Source organism: Dermacentor andersoni, chromosome 2 (assembly GCF_023375885.2).
Source record: "Dermacentor andersoni chromosome 2, qqDerAnde1_hic_scaffold, whole genome shotgun sequence".
In the NCBI taxonomy this organism is placed as follows: Eukaryota; Metazoa; Arthropoda; class Arachnida; order Ixodida; family Ixodidae; genus Dermacentor; species Dermacentor andersoni.
In genome coordinates this window covers 233,288,788-233,314,209 of record NC_092815.1, presented here as the reverse complement: position 1 = coordinate 233,314,209, position 25,422 = coordinate 233,288,788, and the positions used below count along the sequence as shown (strand labels likewise).

The window sequence follows — 25,422 nt, the reverse complement described above, 5'->3', positions numbered from 1 at the left end:
GTGTAGGGGTATGAGCCACTATGATGGCTCATACCCCCAATGGTGGCTGCCCGGCCGCTCCCAAGGGCTGATCTGAGTGATTGCAATATGCAACGCATAAAAATATGCAAATGTCACGTAACTGGACAGAACCAAAGTAATGTTGTTTTCCGTCACTTGGAGATACTCAGAAGCCCACGAATACACGCAAAGTGCCCCGAGCGGCCAGTCGGGAGGCAATTTTGCGTGAATTTCGGGCTTTGTTGAGCTCGGAAAAACACTTATGTATTGCACGTATTGTGCAGCAGAACGCTGTATCGGGAGTTTTTCATGTTGCTCTAGAATTTTCTCATTTACACTTTTCATCTAATCATAATATTTGAAAGGTTGATTAGTTGCTGAGTAATTATATAGTTAGGAGGAATGAAAAAAAATAATCTGTCTCCAAGCTATGCAAACAACATTACCTTGGTTCGTTCCAGCTAAGTAGCATCTGCAAATTTTAATGTTAGGCTCAATTTAGGTGGAACACCCTGCATACTAGACGCCGTAGTCACGGGCTCCATAATATATTTGATTACTTGGTTTTTTTTAGTGTACGCCTCAATTAAAGTACATGATCAATTCTGCACTACATCTCCCTCGAAATATGGCCACTGCTTGAGTGTAATCGAACCTACGACCTCGTGCACAGAAGTAGAACGTTACAGCCAGTAAGCAGAAGAGTGCGCATTTTAGCTGGCTGGTTCATGAATATATGATTACGTAGCCAGCACGCCACTGCTGCAGCTTACATGAGAACATGTACATGTACGTTTCTTACAGAAGGGACCTGGATGGTAGAAATTATAAATATTTATTTGAAGCCTTTTACTTCTATATTGTAAGGGTAACGAAGAACGCTGCAAGTGAAAGAAGAGGAAGAGAAGGGCAAGCAGAAGGATGGACGTCATCACTGCCCTCAACGTTCAATGTTTCGTCCGCCTCGCCCGCCCGTCTGCAGTTCGCGCTGCCTTAGCTCTTGCCTCGGAAGCTCACATAGTGGGACGCTCCATTGCAGTGCCCCGCCCTTTTCCAAGTCAACAAGCGTCAGCAGGCCAAGCCAGTCGCTCCGACGCATACCGTCCGCGCTCTCCAACAATGCGCTGCTATCAGTGCTACGAGATCGACCATTACAGTCGAGCCTGTGCGTCGTACCCCTTCGTCGGAAATCTTCACCGCGTAAGTCGTCCAATCCGTCTCCTTCTCAGTGGGCCCGTTTAGAGGTATGCCAACGTTGCAAGTCCAGCAAGGTAAGCCGCCGGAAAACGCTGAAGCCTTAGTGGACACCCGTGCAGCTTTTCATTTCACGACACCAAATTTGCTCCCTATTCAGTGCCATCCAAGACAGCTACGGTCGCTCCAGCCGGCCTCGGGCTAGCTGACGGAACTCGTCTACCAACCCTGGGCAAAAACTTGATGACTGACTGTTTTCGGAAAAAGTGTCAGTGTCCCATTCGTTTTGGCGCAAAATCTATGCGCACCCTTAATTTTTGGCTGCTATTGGTGCTCAACACTGGATGTACGCATGGATTTTAATCACGCCGTGTGCATAATGGGATTGCTCCCTCACGATCCGGCACTTGATGTGGCAGCCAACGCAGTTGCACATCAGTGTTGTCCTCGTGCGAGCGCTGTGCGTTTAAGTTCGACAGCCGCGTCGCCGCAGGAGCTCGCTCCTTTCTGAGCAATGACACTTCGTCGTTGCGTAATCATTTATCGCACAGCGTATGCAGTACGCACCCTCGATACATGAGTATGTGCGCTAACGACCGTGCTTCTACCGAAGGTCTCCCAAAATGATCATGTTCGCCTACCACCACCGCTTTCTCTTCCTGTGCCTGGCAACATCTACGGTGACCAGTGGCGTAGCCAGAAATTTCGTTCGGGGGGGGCTCACGTTGCAGCTCGGCCTCATCCTTAAAAGGAAACTTTATGGCGGATGCTCCTATGTAAATACATGTAGAAGGAGAATTCGTTTTTCTCCAGGACTACCGCACCAAATTTGGCGTATACAGCGGACAAAATATGTTACACATGAATCTAAAAAAGAAAAAATAAGTATTATGGAAATACGGCTTTTGCAGAACCCTTGTACATAACGTAACCAATTCACGTAAGATACAAATTGACATATCGAATATGTCCGCTTTGAATGGTCTAATGGATGCCGGTTACAGAACCGCGATATCTGTTCTTGATGCAGAGCTAATAATGCGTAAACTTCGTGCTTCTATTTTTCTTTTCTTTTTTTTTGTGAACTTTCGAATTTTTCAAAATTTTGTAACAAAGTTCTGGCCCTAAATCGAAATTCCGCTTTCAACAGACACTAGGATTCAACTTCCTCTCTCAAATGCAACAAATTTCATTAAATGGGATCCAGGGGTTATCTCAGAAAAGCGTTTCTGCGTTTTACATGTATTCGAATAGATCGCGTCAGAGTTGTGCCCGAGCTAACCCTTCCTCTTAAATAATTTGTCTAGGGATCAAATACATGAATTATAACTGCATTGCCATTCCCAAATATGCTGCAAACGAATTCTTGAACGCTACGCACTGTCAGCACAAGTAAAACATGTATTTTTTCATAAAAGAATGTGCTCATATGTGCAAAAAATTGTGTCCAACATAACTGATATCAACGCTTCCATGTTTTTGTCTGTTGAATAAGTAAAGAAAATATCACACGATCTTTAGAACTACATGAATTCGAAACCAGCAAAGCAGTGCATTCCGCTGAAATGGAAAATGTAAAGGCCATGAAATGCACATGTTGAGGACAAATATGTTTGTGAAACTTTGTCATTCAAGATCCTTGTTTAGATTCTTGTACATATGCAATGGCCAGTGAAAAATCTCAATGACGCAGTCATTTGTTCCAATGTATTACGCAGGAGAAGCTGTCACCGGTCGTGTATCGTGAGTAATTGCACCGAAATTGTAGTCGCAAAAGAGAGCACGTATAAAAAGCAGGAGTTATGCAAAATAAACGAGGGCGAGTCAAATGAAAGTGAGCCAATGTGAATATATGACAAAAAGGGTACTTTTTTTAAAAGTAGTCTCCATGAGCATCTATACATTTGTCCCATTGACTAACGAGTCGCGCGATTCCCATCTCATAAAGCTCCTTGGGTTGCTGCTTCAAAAAGTCTGCAACTGACTCTTTCACGTCATCGTCCGACACGAATCTGGTTCCCTTGAGCTGTTTTTTCGCTAGCTCCAAAATGTGGAAGTCGCAAGGCGACAGGTCTGAGCTGCATGGCGGATGTTGCAGCGTTTCCCGCTTGAACTTTGACAGTTTTGTATTAACCACATCAGCGACGTGGGGACGGGTATTGTCGTGGAATAAGATGACCCCATTCGACAATTTTCCACGTAGTTTGTTCTTGATTGCGACACGCAGTCGATCCGGCGTTTCACAATATCGGAAACAATTGATAGCCTCTCAAGATTTAGCAAATTATATCAGTAATGGCCCCTGACGATCGAAAAGAAAAGTCAACACCTTTCCGGCGGAAATGACGGCCTTTGCTTCCTTTGGGCGTGGTGAATTCGAATGTTTCCACTGTAAGCTTTGCCGTCGTGTTTACAGGCCCGTAATAGTGGCACCATGGTTCGGCCCCGATCACAATTGCAGACAAGAAGTCGTCGCCCTCCTTGTCATACCAGATCAGATAAGTCAAGGCAGCGCCGAAATTCTCCGTCTTCTGGCGGTGGTTCAACATCTTGGGCATCCATTGCGCACACACGAGCCGATAACCGAGATGTTAATGAATTATGGCGTGAACCGAACCGTGACTGATGTTCAGACGGTCGCCCAGTTCATCGATGCTTATCCTCCGTTCTTGTCTCATCAGCTCATCAACCTTTGCCATTTTGTTAGGAGTGATTGCATGATGGCTTTCGCCCGGTTTCAGATCGTCTTTGCAACTTTCACGTCCTTCTTTGAACTGTTTCCTCCAACGCATCGCAGTGGCCAATGAAATGCAATGTTCAATGTACACGGCAGCCATACGGCGACTAATTTCTTTTTGGGAAACACCTTCAGCTGTCAAAAACCTCTAGGCACCACGCTGCTCAAGTTCTGGAGCGCCCATTACGTCACGCAACCATGTTCAACCCAGTGTATAAGAGCATTAAAGAGCATTTATCCTCACACCTGCGTGTCACTTTTGTAAATGAGAGAGAGAGAGAGAGAGAATAAAGAAGAAAGGCAGGGAGGTTACCCAGATATCAGTCTCCAGTTTGCTACCCTACGCTGGGGGGCGGGAGATAGGGGTTAGAAAGATGACAGAGAGGAAAACGCTAAAAAAAAAACAAGAAAACACGCGCACATGGAGACACACACACAAAAGGCGTTCTAGTTAAAGACGTTCGCAAGGGCCGGCAGATCGCAAAAAAGCGCAATAGCGCTTGCACGGCCTTCTTCTGTGACGTTAGGTCCCTTCGATGGTGTAGAATACTTTTTCCGATAGCGGTTGGTCGTCCAGCTGGTCAAGTTCGTGGCGAAAGCATTCCCTCTGTAGACTACTGCAGGCAGGCGCACAAAATATGGTCAATTGATTCTTCATGGCCGCAGTTGTCCCAGGTTGGGGTGTCGGTCATCCCTATGCGGAACGCATAGGCTTTGGTAACGGCAACGCCCAACCACAGTCGATGCAGTCTCCACGGCGAAGCTGTGATGGCGCTCGAATACTTAATGTTGGATCGAGTACAGAGTATGTGCTAGGCGCATGCCTCGCAGATTATGAACCGAACCATTATTGCGCGGGGTGGGTAGGCTCGCTTTTATTTGGCTCGCCCTCATACATTAGAAATGCGAAGATACAATGGAATGTACAAATGCGAAGATACTGCTTGATAAAGGGGAAAAACGTGCCACTGGAAACAAAGCTCACTGCCTCGCAACAAGATATTTAAACATACGCATTAGTCTCCAATAAATCTACGTATCTGAGAAAAAGTCACGGTATATGATGCGTCAAACAAGGCAAATAAACATGTTGTGCAATCACAGGTTCACAGAACCCTAGATCTCGCCCTGATTCCATCCACTCACCCCGGTGTATCGCACGCGACGGAAGGCGGCGCGCTTGCTACTCACTTTTCTCCCTTGCGCACACAAGACTGAGCCACCATCGTCGGCTCAGCCATCCCCCCCCCTCTCCACGCTTTCACTGGCACATACAGCAGGCGGAGCGCGGTCACGATGTTATCGCCTTTGGACTTTATACGAAACATGAGGGCGATGGCGATGACAGGAATGCGCTGGAGTGTCCATATAATTGATGATATAATAAGAGTATCGGGCAACTGAAGCGTCCCATGGCCCATTACTTTCCGCAAAAGAAGTGACCAAATCGAACTTTCACCATGCGACAATTCGCTGCGCCGCAACAATGTTTTTTTTTCCTTTTGTGGGGCGGGGACACCGAAATGAAAAAAAAAAACGCAAAGGAAAGTATGTTCTTCACAATCGAATGCCTACCTTGGGTACATAATGTGGCTACCAAAAGAATATCGAAGAGAACGCGAGACTTTTGGTCTACCAAGAACCATGCGCATACTGCTCGGTATCCTACACTGGCGAGACAAGACTTTCTGGAGAAGTTGCATTCAAGCGAACGCGATGCAATCCGTCGAGTCTCCACAGTGATGGCGGCAGCGACCATTGTTTCGTTTTCTCGTCTGCTAGCTAGAAAGCGTCCAAAACTCTGCCAGGAGAAAATGCACTCGGCCAGAGAAAACCGAACCCACACCGAAGTACGCCCCCGTGGTGGTCAGGGTAACACAAGAAAAATGCATGCGCTCTTGCTGGCTCTGGCAGCCCGCGAGTAGGATAGCGAGAACAAAAAAAAAAAAAAATGAAGAAGCTCAATGTGTCCTCGCAAATGAAGGTCAAAGTAGAAAAAATAAATAAATAACGTAGGTACCTTGGCTGGCTTTAGTGTCTACACATGGATGCTTTGGCGCTGGTGAAAAAAAATGTTGATATTGTTTTTATGTGACATAACGGCACGAATGAACCACCACAACGCTTAGTCTCATCGGACCTCGCTGCGAGCTTTGTCAACTTCTCTGATAGTGTGTTGATTTAGCTTGTCTTGTATGTTCCGATGTAAGACTTTGGAAAAGTCAATGCACCTTTGGCGTCAAATATTTATACGAACATTAAACCCACAAAGTTCCACAATTGAAAATCGGAAGCACCTGTTTGGAAATGTCAATGCACCTTTCACATGAAAAGTTTATGAGAACTTTATACCCATAAAGCTCCGGAATTGACATCCACGCGCTCCGTAGATTCCACGATAGAGTGTAGATACCGCGGCGAGCCCGTTCACCATCAAAATGCCCTTGAAACGTTGTACTCGGATGGGGCTGCTTGCGTTATGTGACTCCCACTGCATGGGTATTGCCTCGAAATCCAGCCCAAATTCTCAATTTTCGCGGTGAAATGTCTTTTCGAGCGTGAAAAAAACGTTCTAGACAAAATCCAGAATGATTTTCGGCGCCGGGGGTTGCTTTGGTCGGCGGTGCATGGACAGCACGAAAAAATTTCGGGGGGGGGGGGCTGAAGCCCCATAAGCCCCCCCCCCCTGGCTACGCCCCTGACCGTGACTATACCCTTGTTTTCTGCTGCGTGGGTACCCGTTCGTTGCAACATGGACGCACGCTTAGATGTGGATATCTTTGTTGACTGCACTATGTGCTCGCGACCGGGCAATGAATTTGCCGTTCCACGCGCCTTAGTGCGCTCCTCTTCTTCTGCATTTGCTGTCCTGGTGTTCAACCTATCAGACAGCCAATTGCACCTACACTCTGGAACTGTGTTAGCGTCCGGGGCCGCCCTTCAGCCCTGCTCCATCCTCACAACAGTGCAACGCTGTGCTTCTCCAGAGAGTGGCGATGACTCCATTGAGTGGAATGTATTCCATTTTGGCCCAAACATAACATCATCTGTGAAGCCTGATATCCAAGCATTGCTGGTGAAATTTCGAAGCTGCTTGGCATTATTACCGAGCTTGGCTGTACTACTCTTGTTCGTCAAAAAATCAACACTGGCTCCCATGCACCGGTTCGACACAACCCTCGTCGTGTTCCTGCTCCTGAATGCGCTGAAATTACAAGTGGAATATGTGTTACAGCTTGGCATCATACCTCGCTCGTTAAGTCCATGGTCGTCCCCAGTTCTTCTCGTGAGAAATAAAGACGGCACTACGCGATTTTGCGTAGACTATCGCCACCTAAACAGCATTTCCGATAACGCCTAAGATCGGCTTCATGGGGCAAACTTCTCACTACACTCGACCTCCTCTGCGGCTGCTAGGAGGTCTGGCTCGACGAGAGCGACGCGCGAAGACTGCTTTTATCACCCCGGACTGCCTGTACCACTTAACGGCCTTCTTTTTGGGCTCTCTCATGCACCTACAACGTTCCAACGAATGATGGACCGGGTCCTTTGACACTCTAAGTGGTGGATGGCGTTGGTGTATTTGGATGACATCATCGTTTACGCTTCCACGTTTTCCTAACACCACCGACGTTTGCAGCTCGTCTTACGCGCTGTAGGTGATGGTGAGCTCCGCATAATGCTTTCAAAGGGTTTCTTTGGCTATTCAGAATTTACCTTCTTGTGTCATGTTGTCAGTGCCCTTGACGTAAGCTCTGATCCTTCGAAGCTACAATCTTTTTGCAAGCATTCCACCTCCTACAACGAACAAACAAGTAAAGACTTTTTGGGCTTCGCTCCTACTCCCGCTGTTTCATTCCTGGCTTCGCCGCACGCGCTGCGTCCTTCAATGAACTTTTGAAGAAAACTCAGGAGTGGCATTGGGGCCCCTACCTAGAATAAGCATTCCAGGGCATTATCGCGGTCCTGACAGCTCCAACGACACTCGCACACTATCAAGAGACGTCGCTAGCATCATCCACACTGACGCCAGTGGTCTTGGCTTTGGGGCGGTTATTCTACAATCCAACTCCGAAGGGAACGACCTATGCCAGTCACCGCCTCAGTGAACGAAAACGTCGGTGCCACGCTTCAGAACTGAAGTGCTTCGCGGTAGTCTGGGCCACTGACAAGTTCTGCCTTATGTCTATGGCACGCATTTTATTCTTGTTACTGACAACGTTGCACTGCGCTGGCTCCAAACAAAAAAAAAAAAAAGACCTAAATGACAAACGTGCCCCGTGGGCACTCAAACTTCAAGACTGCAGCTTCACGGTTGTTCATCGTAGTGGTTCCTGTCACCAAGATGCCGACTACCTTTCATGTAACCCTGTCGATATAACTACTCTGCGCCGACATTGGCACTACTCGATCTTCGAGCTGCACAACCAAAAGACACCGAAATCTGCGGCATCGGCCGGTGCCCCTCTGATACCATTACATCTAAACACTGCCTCGAGATGCTTTTATCAGCTTATACAGTCCGATATTACATCCTTGATTATCAACGTACAAGAAGTGAATCGTACCTGTCTGTGGTGCCTGTGGCCATGCGACCATTCATACTTTTCATGTGTCACGACACCCTCTCTGCTGGCCATCTGGATCAGCAAAAAACTCTGGCTAGCGTTAAGGAAATGTTTTGGTAGTCTGGCATGCGCGCCGATGTCTACATGTACGTGCGCAATTGGTCAAGCTCGTAAAGTCGTCACACACCCACAACTTGTGCCCTTGCCCCTCCTAGCGAACAGTTCAATACCGTGGGCATTGATCACATGTGCCCGTTTCCTCGCACCAAGTATGGCAACAAATTTCTCATTGTGGCCGTGGGCTACCTGACTAAGTGGGTAGAAGTTCGAGCCGTCCCTGATTGTGCAGCCGCTTATGCCATGACCTTTACTAACGAGTGCCTGATATTCCGACATGGCACGCCGAAGTTGCTGATTTTCGACTGTGGCATGGCATTTATGCCGCGGGCCTTCAAAAGTTTGCCTAAACATGAAATACGACACGCTACAGCGTCCCCTCAACATGCATAAACAAATGAACAAGTCGAGCGCACCAACTGCACCGTAAAAGACCATTTCTTCCTGCGTCTGTCCCACACACGACGACTGGGATGACTACGTCGCGGCTGCAGTTTCCGCTCGAAACACGTTCCAACAGGAAGTTACTCGCGCCATGCCATTGCAGCTGATCTATGGGAGGGCGCCAAGCTTACTGCAAGAACACATTTTTGGCTTGGACATGTTTCTGCGAGAATGCCCCGCAAAATTGGACTCCAGCGAAACCCTGCGCCAGGCTCGCCTCCGAGCTCGGCTAGCAATACTGCACCACCAAGCGCAGTTGAATACCTCTTCTCAGCAAAGTCCTGCTTGCTCTTTCCAACCGGGCGATTTAGTCATGGTTCGACGGGCACTGCGTTTTCCTCGGCGCTGCGAAAAACTCTTATCGCGGTTTTCTGGCCCTTTCCATGCTGTGGAAGCTCGGGGTCCTGTGACGTTTCGTTTAGCCTCAATACCCGAACTTGATGACAACCATCGAAAACGCATTTTTCCTACTCCTGCCACCCAGATGAAGCTTTACGCCCCTCGTGAAACCTGTACTGAACTGCTCTTTCTCCTGCGTGAACTCGAGGGGAGAGGGAGCGGCGAGTGTAACGGTAACGAAGAAAGATTCAAGCGAAAGAAGAGGAAGAGAACAGTAAGCAGTGGGTCAAGGGCATGATTTGTTTCTTGGAACGGCTGGGATTTGGATGTATCGTGTACCGCTTGGCACCCATTCAAGACGCCGGAGTCCCGTTGCAACATTAACGGTGACTTTGAAACCCCCATTAAAAATTTTATTTCAAGACGTCAAGCTGAGTATCCAAAACAAGACTACTTGAAGCAGGAGGGTAATATAAGCGGATGGCTGGACGGACTGGAAAATGGGGCTTACCGCTTAAAAGCAACTGTTTGGCTATGAGAGAGACATGTGCAGGGCTCCAAATTTTTTTATTGCGAAAGCAATTACACGAACACCCCAGGCGCATTTATATATCATATATAAATATATTATTTATAATTATATGAACACCCCAGGATGGCTCGGGGGCCTGCGCGTGCCTCGCCGGGCCGCTGTATGTCTAAAGCTATCTGCCACACGTGCAGAGTCTGCGCTGTCTTTTCGCGGCGTACTTTGCGTTGATGCGAGTGGCTACACGAAGATCAACTAGCTCGCCGCTGCTTCCGCGTTTCCACACTGCAGTGCGTTGACACCGAGTTTCCGCGGTCATCGAGTGAAAATGTGTATGCGTTACACGACGCTTGCTAATTTAGTTGGTATGCCTGCGTTTACAAGTGTACATGGCCGATAAAGCTAGCTACTATCCTTACTTCGTACGACTGCCCAATAATTTGCTATCACAATCGATGCTTCGCCTTTCGGGCGAAACTGCGGCTTTCTTTTTACGCGGAAGTAATGCTCGGCAGACTAGAGTTCTTGCATTTCGCCACTGCCGAAGCTTAGCCCCTGCGGCCGGCAGCCACAACTACCCTGTCATGCTCTGAGACAGAGCGCTGTATAGTCGCCATAACACCGCGCGGCAGGTTTGAGTATGGTGCAAAAGTTTCCCTGAATGGAAAATGTCATCCACCACAACATTGAGAAGAATTACATATAAAAAATCCGCCATTCAACCACTAAATATATACAATAAGTGATGAGTCGATGAGACATACATTGTCAACACAACTGCGTGTTTGGATTTAGACCATACAGATTTCTGTAATAGGTTTACAGGCGTGCACAACATTTAAGGCAAGTTCTTCGGGGAGGCAAACATACTTTGTCGGTAGTAATTTGTCTATAAATAGAATACGTACGAAAAATCGGTAATTACTGTTGTGTCATCACCCCTTAGAACGTGTAGTGGCCCTCTGACGTCACTGAGGTCTTGAATTGTTGTATCTGAGATAGAACAACGTGCCTGTATGCGTGTCTGTGATGTTACCTATTAGTAGCTCTGTATAGCTATTACAAGACGGCCACGTAAGTGCCTTGTGGTTCTTTTCCGTTGTATTGGAAATGGCAATACAGATGTATTCTGGCAAGTAGGCTACTGCGTACTTGAAGACGTAACAGTGGCGACGAGGATGGAATTCTCATAGCGTACGATAGCCGGGCCACGGCTGAAGCGCTGGTTGCGGCTCCAGCAAGTTGGGAACAGCAGGCGGACTGCCACAGCAGGCGGACTACCACAGCAGGCGGACTACCACAGCAGGCGGACTACCACAGCATGGCTTCCTTCGGTCACTTCGAGCCGTTCACGGAGGGGGGAGACGAAGGCTTCGAATCTAATGTGGAACGCTTTGAACACTACATCCGTGCCACCCAGGTCGGTGACGACTTGAAGGTATCCGCTTATGTGACCTCCATTGGAAAACAGCCTTACCGCATGTTGCAGAATTTTTTGGCCTCAATGAAGCCCGAAGCCAAAACATACGACGAACTGGTCAGGGCTCTCAAAGGGCACTATTCAGCGAAACCCTTGGTGATAGCGGAAAGATTCCGGTTGAACCGTCGGTCGCAGCAAGAAAACGAACCAGCTGCTACATTTGCATTAGAACTGAAAAGGTTGGCTGCATCCTGTGAGTTCGGGCAATTCCTGGATGACGCTTTGCGGGATCGGTTCGTGGCCGGACTGAGAAACGGAACAGCACAAGCCGAGCTCCTCAAGAAGAGTGCCCTGACGTTCCAAGCTGCTTATGACCTTGCCAAAAGCGGGGAACTCGCTCGCACCGAAACAAGGAAGATTCACCCTAAAGACCTCAGTGAGGTGAACCTTGTCTAGCAACCCCAACAAAGAAAACCCGAGGCCACCGCATGGACTAGAAGGGCAGCGAGCAAGAACACGGAGCGGCAAGCCGAATCAACTGACTGTTTCCGTTGCGGATCAACGCATACCGCCGCAGCCTGCCCCTTTCGCTAATATCGATGCCGTGCCTGCAAAAAGGTGGGGCACCTGGCAAGGGTCTGCAGAACGACGCCACGTTCGGTACACGCCCTTGAAGAGAGCACTGGTTTAGAAGGCTCCGGTGACTCGGACAGTATAAGTGGTGAGAACGATATTTTGCTGAGCCATATGTTTTCATGTAAGCGTAATGACGGTAGCAATATTGTGAAAGTTAGGGTAGCAGGTAGGTGTGTCAAAATGCAAGTTGACACAGGAGCATCTGTGTCTATCGTACCAGAACAGATGTACCGGCAATATTGGTCTGACGTACCTCTAGAAAGTTGTAGGTTACGGCTAAAAACGTACGGAGGTGTCCCGCTGGCAATTACAGGCAAGTTGACGGTGCGCGTAGAGCACTATAGCCAAACCGCGGCCTTAATTGCCTTTATTGTGGTCGAAACACCACAAATTTGTGACACTTTGTTGTTGGGCCGTAATTGACTAGAGGCTTTGAAGCTGGATTGGACGAGCGTGTGTAATATCGGTCTTTATAAATCAGCCGCAGTCATCGAAAAATTTTCGAAACTGTTTGAGCCGGCACTAGGACTGATAGCTGACACATCGGTGAACCTAGTGCTAAAAGACAGCCGTACACGTGTCTTCTGTAAGCATGGACCTGTGTCATTTGCAGTCAAGGACGCCGTAGCACAGTAATTACATTCACTAGTGGAATCGGGAGTACTGGTGCCTGTACCCCAAAGTGATAGGGCTACGCCCCTAGTAGTCGTACCCAAAAATAACCACAAAGTTCGCATATGCGGAGACTACAAAGTGACTGTAAACCCTTGTCTGAGAAGCGATTATTACCATTTCCTAACGTTGGAAGATATTTTTGTCGCACTGCATGGATGCAAATGTTTTACTGTCCTTGACCTTTCTACAGCGTACCAACAGTTACAGCGGCACCCTGATTCGCAACCTTTGGTCACTGTGAACACCCACCCAAGCCTTTTTCGATACGCTCGTATGCCGTACGGAATAACAAGTGCTCCGTCTATTTTCCAAGCCGTCATGGATGGCATGTTAAAAGGTTTAGACAGCGTGTCATGTTATCTTGATGATGTGTTAACAGCAGCAGAAACAATGGAAGAATGCTATAATAAGGTCGAAGCTGTGCTGAGATGGTTCAAGGAACGGGGTGTGGAATTGCGGAAGGAGAAATGCAAGTTTTTTTTTTAGAAGGCTGTGACCTATTTGGGTCACGTGATTGATGACAGAGGAATCCGTCCTTCAGAAGACAAAGTGCGCTCTATCAAAGAAGCACTAACGCCAAAAAACAAGAAAGAACTACGCGCCTACTTAGGCTTGCTAAATTTCCATAGGAAATTCGTGCCGAACTTGTCAGCACAGCTTAAACCATTATATGACTTGCTAGCTGAAAATGTTAAGTGGAAATGGACGGCTTCCTCAGAAAAAAACCTTCAAAGCATCCAAGGGCTGGCTGCTGAGTGCGTCCGTACTCACCTACTATTACCCTTCCAAGAAGCTAGGGCTGGTCTGCGACGCGTCTTCGTATGGTTTAGGCGCACTCCTTTTTCACAAGGCAGGGTCTGAAGAAATACCAATCGCTTTTGCGTCCAAGACGGAGCAGGCGTACAGCCATATCGAAAAAGAAGCCCTGGCTGTCGTGTACGGGCTACAGAAGTTTCAAAAGTACCTTCTCGGGCGGAAATTTGGTATCTACTCCGCCCATCAACCCTTAGTGGGGCTATTAGGACACGGTAAGCCGATTCCTGCTATGTCGGCGGCACGCGTGCAGCGTTGGGCCTTACAGATTGCTGCTTATCACTACAAATGGGTTTATCGCAAATCACGGAATATCGGCAACGCTGACGCACTTTCACGCCTGCCGCTTCAGAACACAGGTGACGTGTACACAGACGACGTGTGTGACGCGTACATAGATATTTCTATGCTGAACGAGCTGCCACTCTAGGCGGAAGTCATTAGAGGGGAAACAAGCAAAGACAAGCTGTTATCAAAGGTGTTGTTTTACACGCAGGTCGGCTGGCCTTCAAAAGTGTCTGATAACGCTTTGGCGCCTTATTTTGTGCGACGAAGTGAGCCTTCTGTTGACAGAGAACGCGTGACGTGGGAAAATCTAGTGATAGTGCCAACGTCTGTTCGCAGAATGGCACGCGTGAAAATGCTGTCTAGAGGCCACGTGTGGTTGCCGCGCATCACGCAAGGCGTTCAACAAACAGTGAAGGAATGTGTCACATGCCAGTTGACCCAAAATGCGGCACCCAAAGTTGCTGTAGTGTCACGGGGAGCGTCTAGGCGCCGGTGGGGGCGTGTGCACTTATATTTTGCTCATCGTGACCAGCATTGGTTTCTAGTGCTAGTTAGCTCTTTTCAAAGTGGGTGAAGTGTTTGTCATAAAGTCAACTAGTAGCGAAAAGACAAGACAAACTGCGCACACTATTTGTCGCGCACGCGCTGCGGAATGAAGTGGTAACAGACAATGGCCCGCAGTTTATATCAGCACTTTTCTCGACATTCATGAGACGGAATGGCATTCGGCTCATTAAATTGCCTCCTTATCACCTGGCATCGAATGGCAGCTTGGAGCGTTGTGTACAGACTTAAATCTTTTTAAGCAGGTCATGGACGAACACATAAATGGGCAGATACAGTCTCTCCAGCACTGGATCGACCAGTTCCTATTCAATTATAGGAACACACCAACGGGGGTTACTGAAGACGCACCGGCACAGTTATTCTTATCGTGGAAACCTAGGACAAGGTTGAGCCTTCTCCATCTGGATATCAAGCAAAGGATGAAAGAAAAGCTTAAGCGAACAAAGCAGTCGGTAAATCAGCGACGAGGTGCGTGGAGGGACTTCGAGGAAGGGGAAGGCGTCCCTGTACAGGGTCTACAGGGGAGTGTTGTGTCATCACCCCTTAGATAGAGCGTGCAGCGGCACTCTGACGTCACTGAGGTCTTGAATTGTTGTATCTGAGATAAAACACACGTGCCTGTGTGTGTGATGTCACTGATAAGTAGCTCTGTATAGCTATATAAGACGGCCACGTAAGTGCCTTGTCCTTCTTTTCGGTTGCATTGCAAGCGGAAATGTTTTCTGGCAAGTAAGCTACTGCGTACTTGAAGACACAGTAATTACATTTTTTTTAAATTTCAACCTTGGGAGCAGTTGTTTAGCGCCGGATTTGGAGGCAGTCATACTTTAATACAACCGAATGTTTTAAAAAATTGAACCTAATTTAAGAATTTAATCGTCAAATTTCAATGGAAGATGAATTGAATATTCCTACAAATTCAAGAGATAGCGAGTAGGTATACTGCGTCCATGGCTTTTTCTGCCCCTCGCGACCTTGCTGGCCTACGCCACTGAATCGCCCGTCAAAGGGAAAGAGACTGGTGGTGGGTGTCACAAGAAGCATGCTCAGGCGTTTGTAAAATGCGCAACGGATGTTGTTTATGAAATTCCGCATTGTTAGAAGTCGTACATCAGGCGCAGTGGATGCTGTGTAATGATTGCGCGACGGTATATGCGCTTTCAATAGCAAACAATAGTGGGCGTTGGCGGGCAGCAAATATGCAGACGCGGCTAAAGACATGTTTCTTCTTTATTCAATTTCTGGCTTTCACCTGGACTTGGCCCATTGCCTTGACGGATCAACCTGCTATCGTGGTGCACCAGATGAATACTATCGCCCACAACGTGCTGCTGACGGCGGAAGATGATTATCCAATTCTTGTTTCCAAGTTCCGTCTGGAAACAGCACCAGTGCTCCCTCAGGGCTGGTCAACCACACCACTGAGGACATCACCGGACGTGCTGTACTTATGCGACCGGGCATCATACGCACCTTTCAGTGGGCGTTGGCGGGCAGACGCGGCTAAAGACATGTTTCTTCTTTATCCAGTTTCTGGCTTTCACCTGGACTTGGCCCGTTGCCTTGACGGATCAACCTGCTATCGTGGTGCACCAGATGAATACTATCGCCCGCAACGTGCTGCTGACGGCGGCAGATGATTATCCAATTCTTGTTTCCAAGTTCCGCCTGGAAACAGCACCAGTGCTCCCTCTGGGCTGGTCAACCACACCACTGAGGACATCACCGGACGTGCTGTACTTATGCGACCGGGCATCATACGCACCTTTCAGTGGGCGTTGGCGGGCAGCAAGTATGCAGACGCGGCTAAAGACATGTTTCTTCTTTATCCAGTTTCTGGCTTTCACCTGGACTTGGCCCATTGCCTTGACGGATCAACCTGCTATCGTGGTGCACCAAATGAATACTATCGCCCGCAACGTGCTGCTGACGGCGGCAGATGATTATCCAATTCTTTTTTCCAAGTTCCGCCTGGAAACAGCACCAGTGCTCCCTCTGGGCTGGTCAACCACACCACTGAGGACATCACCGGACGTGCTGTACTTATGCGACCGGGCATCATGCGCACCTTTCAGTGGGCGTTGGCGGGCAGCAAGTATGCAGACGCGGCTAAAGACATGTTTCTTCTTTATTCAGGTTGGTACTTCATATTCCTTGCATTCTAAACGCTCGAGTAATCGCTGCTTGCTGCTCGTCCCACGCCCACATGTTTTGGAACTTGTGGTTGCGGATTGCTTTCAAGTGTTGAAGATCTTGCTATTTTCCGGTGATGTGGAGCAAAACCCTGGTCCCGATAAAGTTGACAAGGGCAATGCTGAAGTACTGGCTGTCATAAATGCTCTCGCGAGTACGATGGAGGCACGACACGCTGAAGTGATGTTTTCACTTGACGAGGTAAAAGCTAGTCAAAAGCTGTTGGAAGAACGAGTGTCTGATATCACCACGAGATGAACAACTGTTGAAGGGAAAGTAAGCGCTCTCGAAGGCACTCACAATGTGGATGCGGCCGATGTTCACCGCGTTGCTGCTAATATAGTGCGAGGTGAAAACGATGCACTGCAAGCACGCCTTCACGATTTTGAGGACCGTTCCCGCCGCGAAAACTTAATTATGTATGGTTTGAAAGACAATCCTTCAGAAAGCTGGGCCCACACTGAAGAAGCCCTACGAGCCGTTCTTGCAGATCATCTATGTTTAGAACTTCCTGCAGATGCAATTTCACGAGCGCATAGACTTGGCTCCTTTGTTACTGGCAGAAATCTTCCTATAGTTGTGAAGTTTGCTTCGTTTAAAACAAGAGAGAATGTTTTAGCACACAGGTCTAAACTGAGAAATACGGGAGTCGCTCTACAAGAGGACTTCTGTAATACAACGAGGCAGGTACGTAAAAAGCTGATAGATTTCGCCAAAGCTACCACACAGCCCTACAACCTAAGATATAATGGATTATATATTAACAAAAAATGCTACGTCTACTGCAAAGAAACTGATAACGTCTGTGAAATAGATTCCCCTAGCGCATTTGCATCTGGTATCCACGTATCTTCTTCAGATCCGCAACACGTTGCTGGTTTTCCTCCGGCACATGCCTCCGATAATGCTTCAACTTCCAATGTGTCACACCCTCATAGTGCTCCGACTTAGGAATCACCGGCCGTTCAGACGAAGCACATCGGCGACTATTCATTCCTTCTTGCGAACATCAGAAGTATATTAAAGAAGCGTGATACCTTGGCATGTTTAATGGACACGTGCGTAGCCGATATCGTTTTAACCGAGACTTGGTTGTCAAGTAAAGTCATGAATTGTGAACTCTTTTCTTGTGAAAAGAAATATACAGTGTACAGACACGACCGAAGGGACCGATCAGGGGGCGGTGTTTTGATTGCCGTTTCTGAAGACAAATTATTACGTTGTCCCGATCCAATCAGAGCTTGAATTTCTGTGTACATGCGTTACCTTAAACCATCACGATGTCATTGTTTGTGCATGTTATTGGCCTCCGCTTTCTGCCACCACGTTCTATGATGAACTCCATGATAGTCTGACCAAAGTTGTAAGTTGTCTCGATACCCGAAAGCGCCAATATTTCTTATGAGTGACTTCAATTTTCCAGGTATTCAGTGTACCGATTCTAACCCCATTGTAACTACTAATTCATCCGAGTGTATAGCTTTCATTGACCTCTGTTCTACATTTAATCTTTCCCAGCTTGTACAAGAACCAACTCGCGTTACCCCTTCGTGTGTAAATGTACTCGACCTTGTTCTCACCAACTATCCCGATTCGGTCTCTTCCCTAACGCTACTGCAAGGTCTAAGTGATCACCTTACAATCCATTTTACTACGCCATCGCGCTAACGCCGCACATCGAAACATTCGAAAATAATCCGCGATTACGGGAGAGCAGACTTTCAAGCCATTAATACTGCTTTGGAAAAATTCGTTGACGAGTTCTTGCCACTGTTCTGGGAACGCACAGTGCAAGAGAGCTGGCGGTTATTTCAAATGCAAGTCAAAGCACTCTTAGATAAATATATTCCGCTACGAAGAATATCTAGCAAGAGGCGTGCGCCGTGGTTCAACTTATCGTTAATACGCTTACTAAACAGGAAAAAGCGCATGTTCCGCCGCTGCAAGAAAGTTATGACTGACAGAGCAAGGTTGGCTTATCAATCTACAGCTGCGGAATATAAACGTGCTCTCATCGGTGCTAAACACAATTATTTTCATTCAACCCTTCCCTCTTCAAATCCACGCAAATTTTGGAATGTTATCGGCATGTGCGAATCCGAAGAAGTTCACTTGAAGAACGATCGAGGATTCTTCGTATCAAATAAACAGTGCTGTATCTTACTCAATGAGACATTTTCATTACCTTTTTCACATGTCGCACCAATAAACGTTCCTATTATTTCTGCACCTGACTTCTTTCAAATGGACCCTATCCTTATCGATTGGGTAGGCATTTGTAAACTCATTCAAGTTGCGAAACTTTCATCGTCAGCTGGTACCGATGGTATTAACTACAAGTTTATGAAAAATACCCTGACTTATTCATCCATTATACTGTCGTATGTCTTTTCTCAGTCATTGCAGAGCGCCATGTTGCCGGACGACGGGAAGGTGGGAAAGGTGGTTCCGGTGCTTAAATCTGGTGATGTTCATAGCCCTCACAACTACAGGCCTATCTCATTAATATCAATTCCATGCAAACTGCTCGAACATATAATATATTCTAACCTAATGTCGCATCTAGAATCGAACTGTTTCTTCACACCTAATCAGCATGGTTTTCGCAAACACCACTCCTGTGAAACTCAACTGGTCGCGTTTACTAATGACTTGTTCTCCATTTTGGACTGTTCATCACTTGCGGACTGCATTTCTTTAGATTTCGCTAAAGCATTTCATACTGTGTCACATCAACTACTACTTCTCAAGCTTAGTAAACTAAACCTTGATCATGACTAAAGTGGATCGAGTGTTTTTGCAGGGCCGTACCCAGTACGTTTCAATTAATGACTGTGACTCACCTGTATGCCTCGTAATATCCAGAGTTCCCCAAGGCTCCGTACTAGGTCCTCTGCTTTTTCTAATTTATATTAACGACCTGCCTCATTCCATTGACTCACAAATTACTCTATGCTGATGATTGCGTAATATATAGACAAATATCTAAACCTTCTGATGCAGCCATTCTTCAAACTGATGTGGATAACGATCTCCACTTGGTGCCACACCTGGTCTATGAAACTAAATATTGGTAAGTGCAAAGCAATGAGAATAACGCGCACGTCTAACCAGTCTTCATGCACCTACTTCCTTAATAACTCTTCTTTAACTTCAGTCTCTGATTATAAGTATCTTGGCGTATACATTACTGCCAACCTATCATGGAAAAAAGCACGTTGTACATATCACTAATGATGCTAACCGCACACTTGGTTTCCTTCGCCGTAATTTTTCCCTGGCCCCTGTGTCCCTAAAACTACTTCTATATAATACTCTTGTGCGCCCGAAACTAGAATATGCTTCTTCCGTTTGGGATCCTCACACCAAATCACTCATACAAGCCCTCGAATCCATCCAAAATCGTTCTGTACGTTTTATTCTCTCCAATTATTCTCGTTCAGCCAGTGTAACGCTAATGAAGAAAACATTAGATCTTCCTGACCCTTCCTTACGCCGTCGTATTTCTCGACTATGCCTCTTTCACAAAATATATTTCACCACTGACACTCTTAAGCAATCACTCTCTATTACTCCTAACTTTTCATCCCGCATGGACCACCGGTTCAAAGTTGGCGTGCGAAGCTGCAGGACTAATCTTTATTTTGATTCGTTTGTTCCGAAGACAAGCGCGGACAGGAACCACCTTCCTGCCTCCGTCGTGTCCATCGCAGTACCCGAAGTCTTCAAGTCTGCTGTATATGATCATCTTCATTAACCTGTCTACTAAAAATGTATTCGTGTATAGCCATTTGCATTTTTGTATACCCACTCCTCTCTCTAACGCCGAACGGCCCTGAGAGTAAATAAATGAAATGAAATGATACGGTACTGCAGAATTGTGGAGTCCGCATGTGCTCTCCGAATCTCCAGCAGATTATGATTCCATGCAAAGTCAAAGATTGCATTGCCAGATAGCTGACGCACGCGCTTTATATTGCCTCTACAAGTAAAGCGTGCGCGATTGATACGTCATATTGTTTGGTATTCAAAAGAGGTTATTGCGTGGACTTTCGTAGTGCCATAATTTTGTTCTACACATTTCAAGTTTTTTTAATTGAATGTGCACAGCCGTATTGGTCGACCTGACCAATACGTGCTGAATTGAAGAGTCTCAGGAAATAAAATTCGTTGAAAGTTAGCGTCAATCCGTGTGTCTGTCCGTTCCTGCTAGTCGGTTTTGTGCGTTGCTTCCTTCATTAGCATTATGTACCAACTAGCCCAGTAACAAGCTTTCTTTACTTTAAAACATTTCCCTTTCAAGGGGATGCGAGTGATAAACCTTAAGTTAACCCTGTCCACGCGTATCGGCATGAAATGTTTGTCAAGTGCCAGCCTCGATTCTGCAAAAGGAATGAGTAACCTCTTCGAGCATGCAAGTCGCAAAGGCCGTGCCGCGGACTGTGTGGCAGCTGCAATAGTCAATAACTCAAGCCACTCAGTATGTGCCACTGAATGCTTAGTAAGCGAGGAAACAATTTCTCAGCGTTCGCAGGCACCGCCACGCCACGCTTGTCGTCTCGGAAGCCACTCGCGGACTTCTCGGCAGTGCCACTAGATGGCGCAGCGTGTCCAGAAAGAAGCGCGAGAGAGGGGCCTTGGTTGCAGCATGACGCGTTTCTCAGCGCTCACACGCACAGGCACTCCATGCCTTTCCGAGGGTACGCGCAGGATTCGCGGCGGCGGCGCTAGATGGCCCCTAGTGTTCTTAAGGAAGCGCGAAAGAGGAGTCCCGCTGCAGTACACGCCTCATACATAATTCGTTTCGACGTTGGCAATACGGTTGTGTAGCTATATTCATTCAATGCCAACGCATTACCGTCGACAGTCATCGCGAGATGGATGTTGCCCCAATTTTTCCTGATCCATGCTTCAGCCCTAAATTCAATATCACGTTGGAAGAAGATGCCTTTACCCTGGACTGCTTGCCTTGCCCCGGCAGCCATAGTTTCGAAGCGAATAGTGGAACTACACGTGTCACTGGACGTAGTAAAATGCGCAACTTGCAGTATATTATGGCATATGTTACGTATGACATATCTTCCACTTTCATTGCCATTAATTTATCATTTCTTTCATTCTATTAGTAAGTACAAGTAATTTCCCCTATGTCGACCTTGGTGTCATTGTTTGCTGAGTTCTCATGATACGATTAATAAGAATAGAGCCCCTCGATTAACCCCCTTTTCTTCTCGTTATTACATAACGAGGGTCTCGAATCTGGCAACATTGATGCCTTCAGGTAGCATGAACGGGTTTATTGGCCAGTTGCCTTCACCCGGAAAGATTACATACTCGTGACATCTGCGGCAGAAAGGATGTTCCACATCCGATGCCAGGGTTTGTGAGTGATGGCGCTGGCTAACACTGCCAAGGTTAGTTCTAGTAGTAACACATGAATACCCAAAAAAGTGGATGGGGAAACGGCGCCGCGATAGCTCAAGTGCTTAGAGCATCGCACTCGCAATGCGAAGACGTGGGATCCTTCCCCACCTGCGGCAAGTTGTTTTTTCATCCACTTTCGTTGCCATTAATTTATTATTTCTTTAATTCAATTAGTAAGTACAAGTAATTTCCCCTTTGTTGCTCTTGGTTACCTTGTTTGTTGGCTTCTGATGACAAGATTAATAAAAATCTGTCCCCTCGACTAACCCCCCTTTCTTCTCGATATAACATCTTGTGACATACGATATACATTGCGGTGCGTTACACATTCCTTCGGACTCAAGTTCATGTGACCGCTTAGGCAGCTGTTCGACGCTGCGTGATGCATTCGCTCATGACACTGAAAAATTTTTTTCAGCGCAACTTTGAGCAGTCACGCAGTCATCGACACACAGCCTCATTGATCGTTTTGCAAGAAGTTCACCGTGGCGTGGCGTAACGATGGGAAAAGCGTGTACTGCACTTCACCTTGCGCTTGCGCTCGCGTCTCTCTTTCTTTGCGTATGTTTTAGTTGGCGCTGGTATAACCTCGTGACACTCCTTCACCTTTAGTAAAATGTCCAGAGTCTCACGAACCGCGACTACGTTTTCATCCATCCCTTGTCTTCTTTTACTTTGTTTGCAGCTTAAAACGGTGTAATGCACTCTGCAACGCATACAGTACTTTCCAACACTGTGACGCTGCTGCGATGAAGACGTTTTTTGTAGCGCTAATTTTTCGTAGAGAAAATCCGCTGCTCCCATACCGCTTGCGTTGCACCCTTATTCGTGCTTTATCATTTCATCGTCTCCTCGCTAAGGTGACATTATGATAATCTTTTGCCATTACGCACGAGACATGGCTACACGTGCGTCTGGAAAAACGCATCTACACTGCTGTAATAATTTCGACATGACCACGGTCATTTGTTGCAGACGGAGCCCTTTGGTGCGGAGGCGACATGGGCAGTTAGTTGTTACAGCAGCAGCCATCTTCACCGGTTCCTACGTGAAACGAGCTGTCAGATGACCGCCAAAAAGCCTATTCTGATTTTAATTGCCACGGAGTCTTCTGAGATTGCTTTTTTTGCGCTGTGTCGCAAACGTAAATCTACTCAGTACCTGACAGAGCAGACTCGGAGGAGAAGATAAGTAAATTAATCACAACAAAACAAAATCCAGAGCTTCCGGATATAGTGAGAATGTTAAATATCCCCTTATGGGCGTTTAGAACTTATACTGAAAGAATAGTTTCGTTGTGATCATCGCAGCACAGCTTCGAGCCGCACTGTCTGATTACGCCAGTGCATGCTTAGATGGACGACTCACCGGTGGGCTGGCGGTGACCGAAGGGTAGCAGAATGTGACCTCGTTGAACTGGATGGCACCTTCGAATTCCATGGGTTTGAGCCCTGAGGTCGACCTGCTGTCGATGGCGGGTTTCTGGTCGTGTGGATGAAAAGAGCGTGTCGAAGGAGGCCGCGTTACGCTAGCTGTTCCAGCATCGGTATCGTCGCTGGCAAGCGGGTGCAGTGCCTCGCAGCTACGATAGTAGCTTATGAGTGACTGCTTCATTAATGCTCCAAAATTTCAATTATGTGATGAGAGAAAGGAAGCAGCCTGCCGTTTGCGGAGTAAAGAACAGAAAGGCACGCCACGTAGATACGGCAAATATTCAGAAAGAATTATTTAATGACTGGCAGTGAGAACTTCAACACGAAGGCTCCATTGTTCTCCAGCTATTGGCGGTTATGAATAAGTAATAGAACAGTTAGGAAAGTGAAGGTCGTATCCGCAGCAGTAGTTCCTCTTATTTGAGATTTTCAAGTCCACTTATTCTGACTACTGAATAAATGCGGGGTCGCTTTGTGCCCCGCAGATGACATCTAAGAGCCAGTAACATTGAAGTTCAGTGTAGCACTTTTTGAACTGCAAAGCTATAAAAGCAAGCGCAACCGGATGCTTCGCACTAGTTTGACCAGGTACGCGCTTATTATCATTACATTCCAGCAGTATTGCGGCAAATTCCGATAAATTCCAGCAGCAGCGGCACTTACTCTCATTTTATTAAGCCGACAGAAACGACAAAATTGCAATTATGCCACATTGTCTATATATATATATGTTCTAAGCAAAATAAAAGGTCAGTGATCTTGAAATGCATGGTTGCGCCGATTGCAAAACTCAAGCAGTTCTTACTGTTAGTTCGAAAGATGTGGACAAAATTCATGTCTGAAAAAATTATATTTATGTTTTAGTTACTATAGGTGAACGAGTGCCTACGTCAGATAACCTTGAAGTGCACACTCCTGAAGTCCAGTTGTGTCACTCCACTGCGGCTTGCGCTACGGTTGCCGAACACCAATACTCACCCTATCTATGATCTGATAGACTTTACCGGCGGCCCTCTTCGCATTGGCGAATGCATGAAAGTACGGCGTCGCCTGTCCCAGACTCATGGAGAACATGAGAACGCTGAAAAACACCTGTAGAAAGAAGCGAAACAAACGAGCATAGAAGACATACTGTACCGCCTCAAGCGCATGAGTATGAAGTTAGGAGAGGAAGCACAATTCCACCCTTAAGCCTTAGTGACGCGTTACTACAATGTTATCAACTGGGCTAATATGCCTTTCGAGCAGTGTTCCACACGCATAAAAATATGTACCACTATAAATACTTGAGCGATTACTTTCCCGATACGTGGCCTGGTATAAGCATATATGCTACATAACTAATGGAGCATATGGTGTGCTTAATATTATTATACGCAATTATCGGTAGGCCCTGCCGGGCAGTTATACTTTAGTAACATACATCCAATCGCAGAATACATCGGCGCAGCATGGGTTGCGCGGTCATCTGGGCTGTCACTCGCCATGCAACGTGTTCAGAATCACGCCACTCGCTTCGTGAACGAAGACTGTCGCATCAGCGCCTCCGAAATAAAGCTCAGGCGTGGAAACGTAGAAACGTCGCCTACAGATGAAACTTCAACTTTTCTTTGAGATAAACACTGGTAAAACGGGAATAGCTAAGAACCTTTACGTGTCACCGTCGCACGCGACATGTGCTCGTTGAGATGATGCAATGAAAGTTCGCGAGTACTCTTGTCACACTGATGTGTGCGCAAGTTGGTCTTGTTGCCCACATACAGGGCGCAATGAGTTGCCCCGAGCTGTTATGTAATGCTATATCGCAGAAAATTTTCGAGATTTCGTGTCTCGGTGTGCATTGTAGGTTTTCCAGTGCATGCACAGGCGTACTGACTACGCTTACGAGCATAAGAACTGATGGTAGGCAATTTGGCGTGGTTTCATTGTTAACCAAAGCGCAGACAATGACAACTGACAAAAACGAGGTGAGCACGTAGGCCGCTTACCGGTGCCGGCTCTCAGCTGTATTTATTTCAAGACCCAAAGAGGCGGCAAGAAATAAC

The 25,422-nt window shown here is 46.9% G+C and overlaps 1 protein-coding gene and 1 pseudogene across 4 annotated transcripts in view; one reads left to right on the top strand and one right to left on the bottom strand.

Moving 5' to 3' along the window:
- The window catches only part of LOC126539943 (ATP-dependent translocase ABCB1-like), a 139,659-nt gene that overhangs the window by 40,635 nt on the left and 73,602 nt on the right, over positions 1-25,422 (bottom strand). For all 4 annotated transcript variants that reach the window (XM_055075738.1, XM_050186762.2, XM_050186766.2 and 1 more), the window contains 2 exons: positions 24,356-24,469; positions 23,313-23,426 (listed from right to left, as the gene is read on the bottom strand). In XM_055075738.1, coding sequence (XP_054931713.1) covers positions 23,313-23,426; positions 24,356-24,469 — 228 coding nt within the window. The remainder of the gene's footprint in view (positions 1-23,312; positions 23,427-24,355; positions 24,470-25,422) is intronic.
- On the top strand, positions 11,250-13,994 carry LOC140216225 (uncharacterized; annotated as a pseudogene).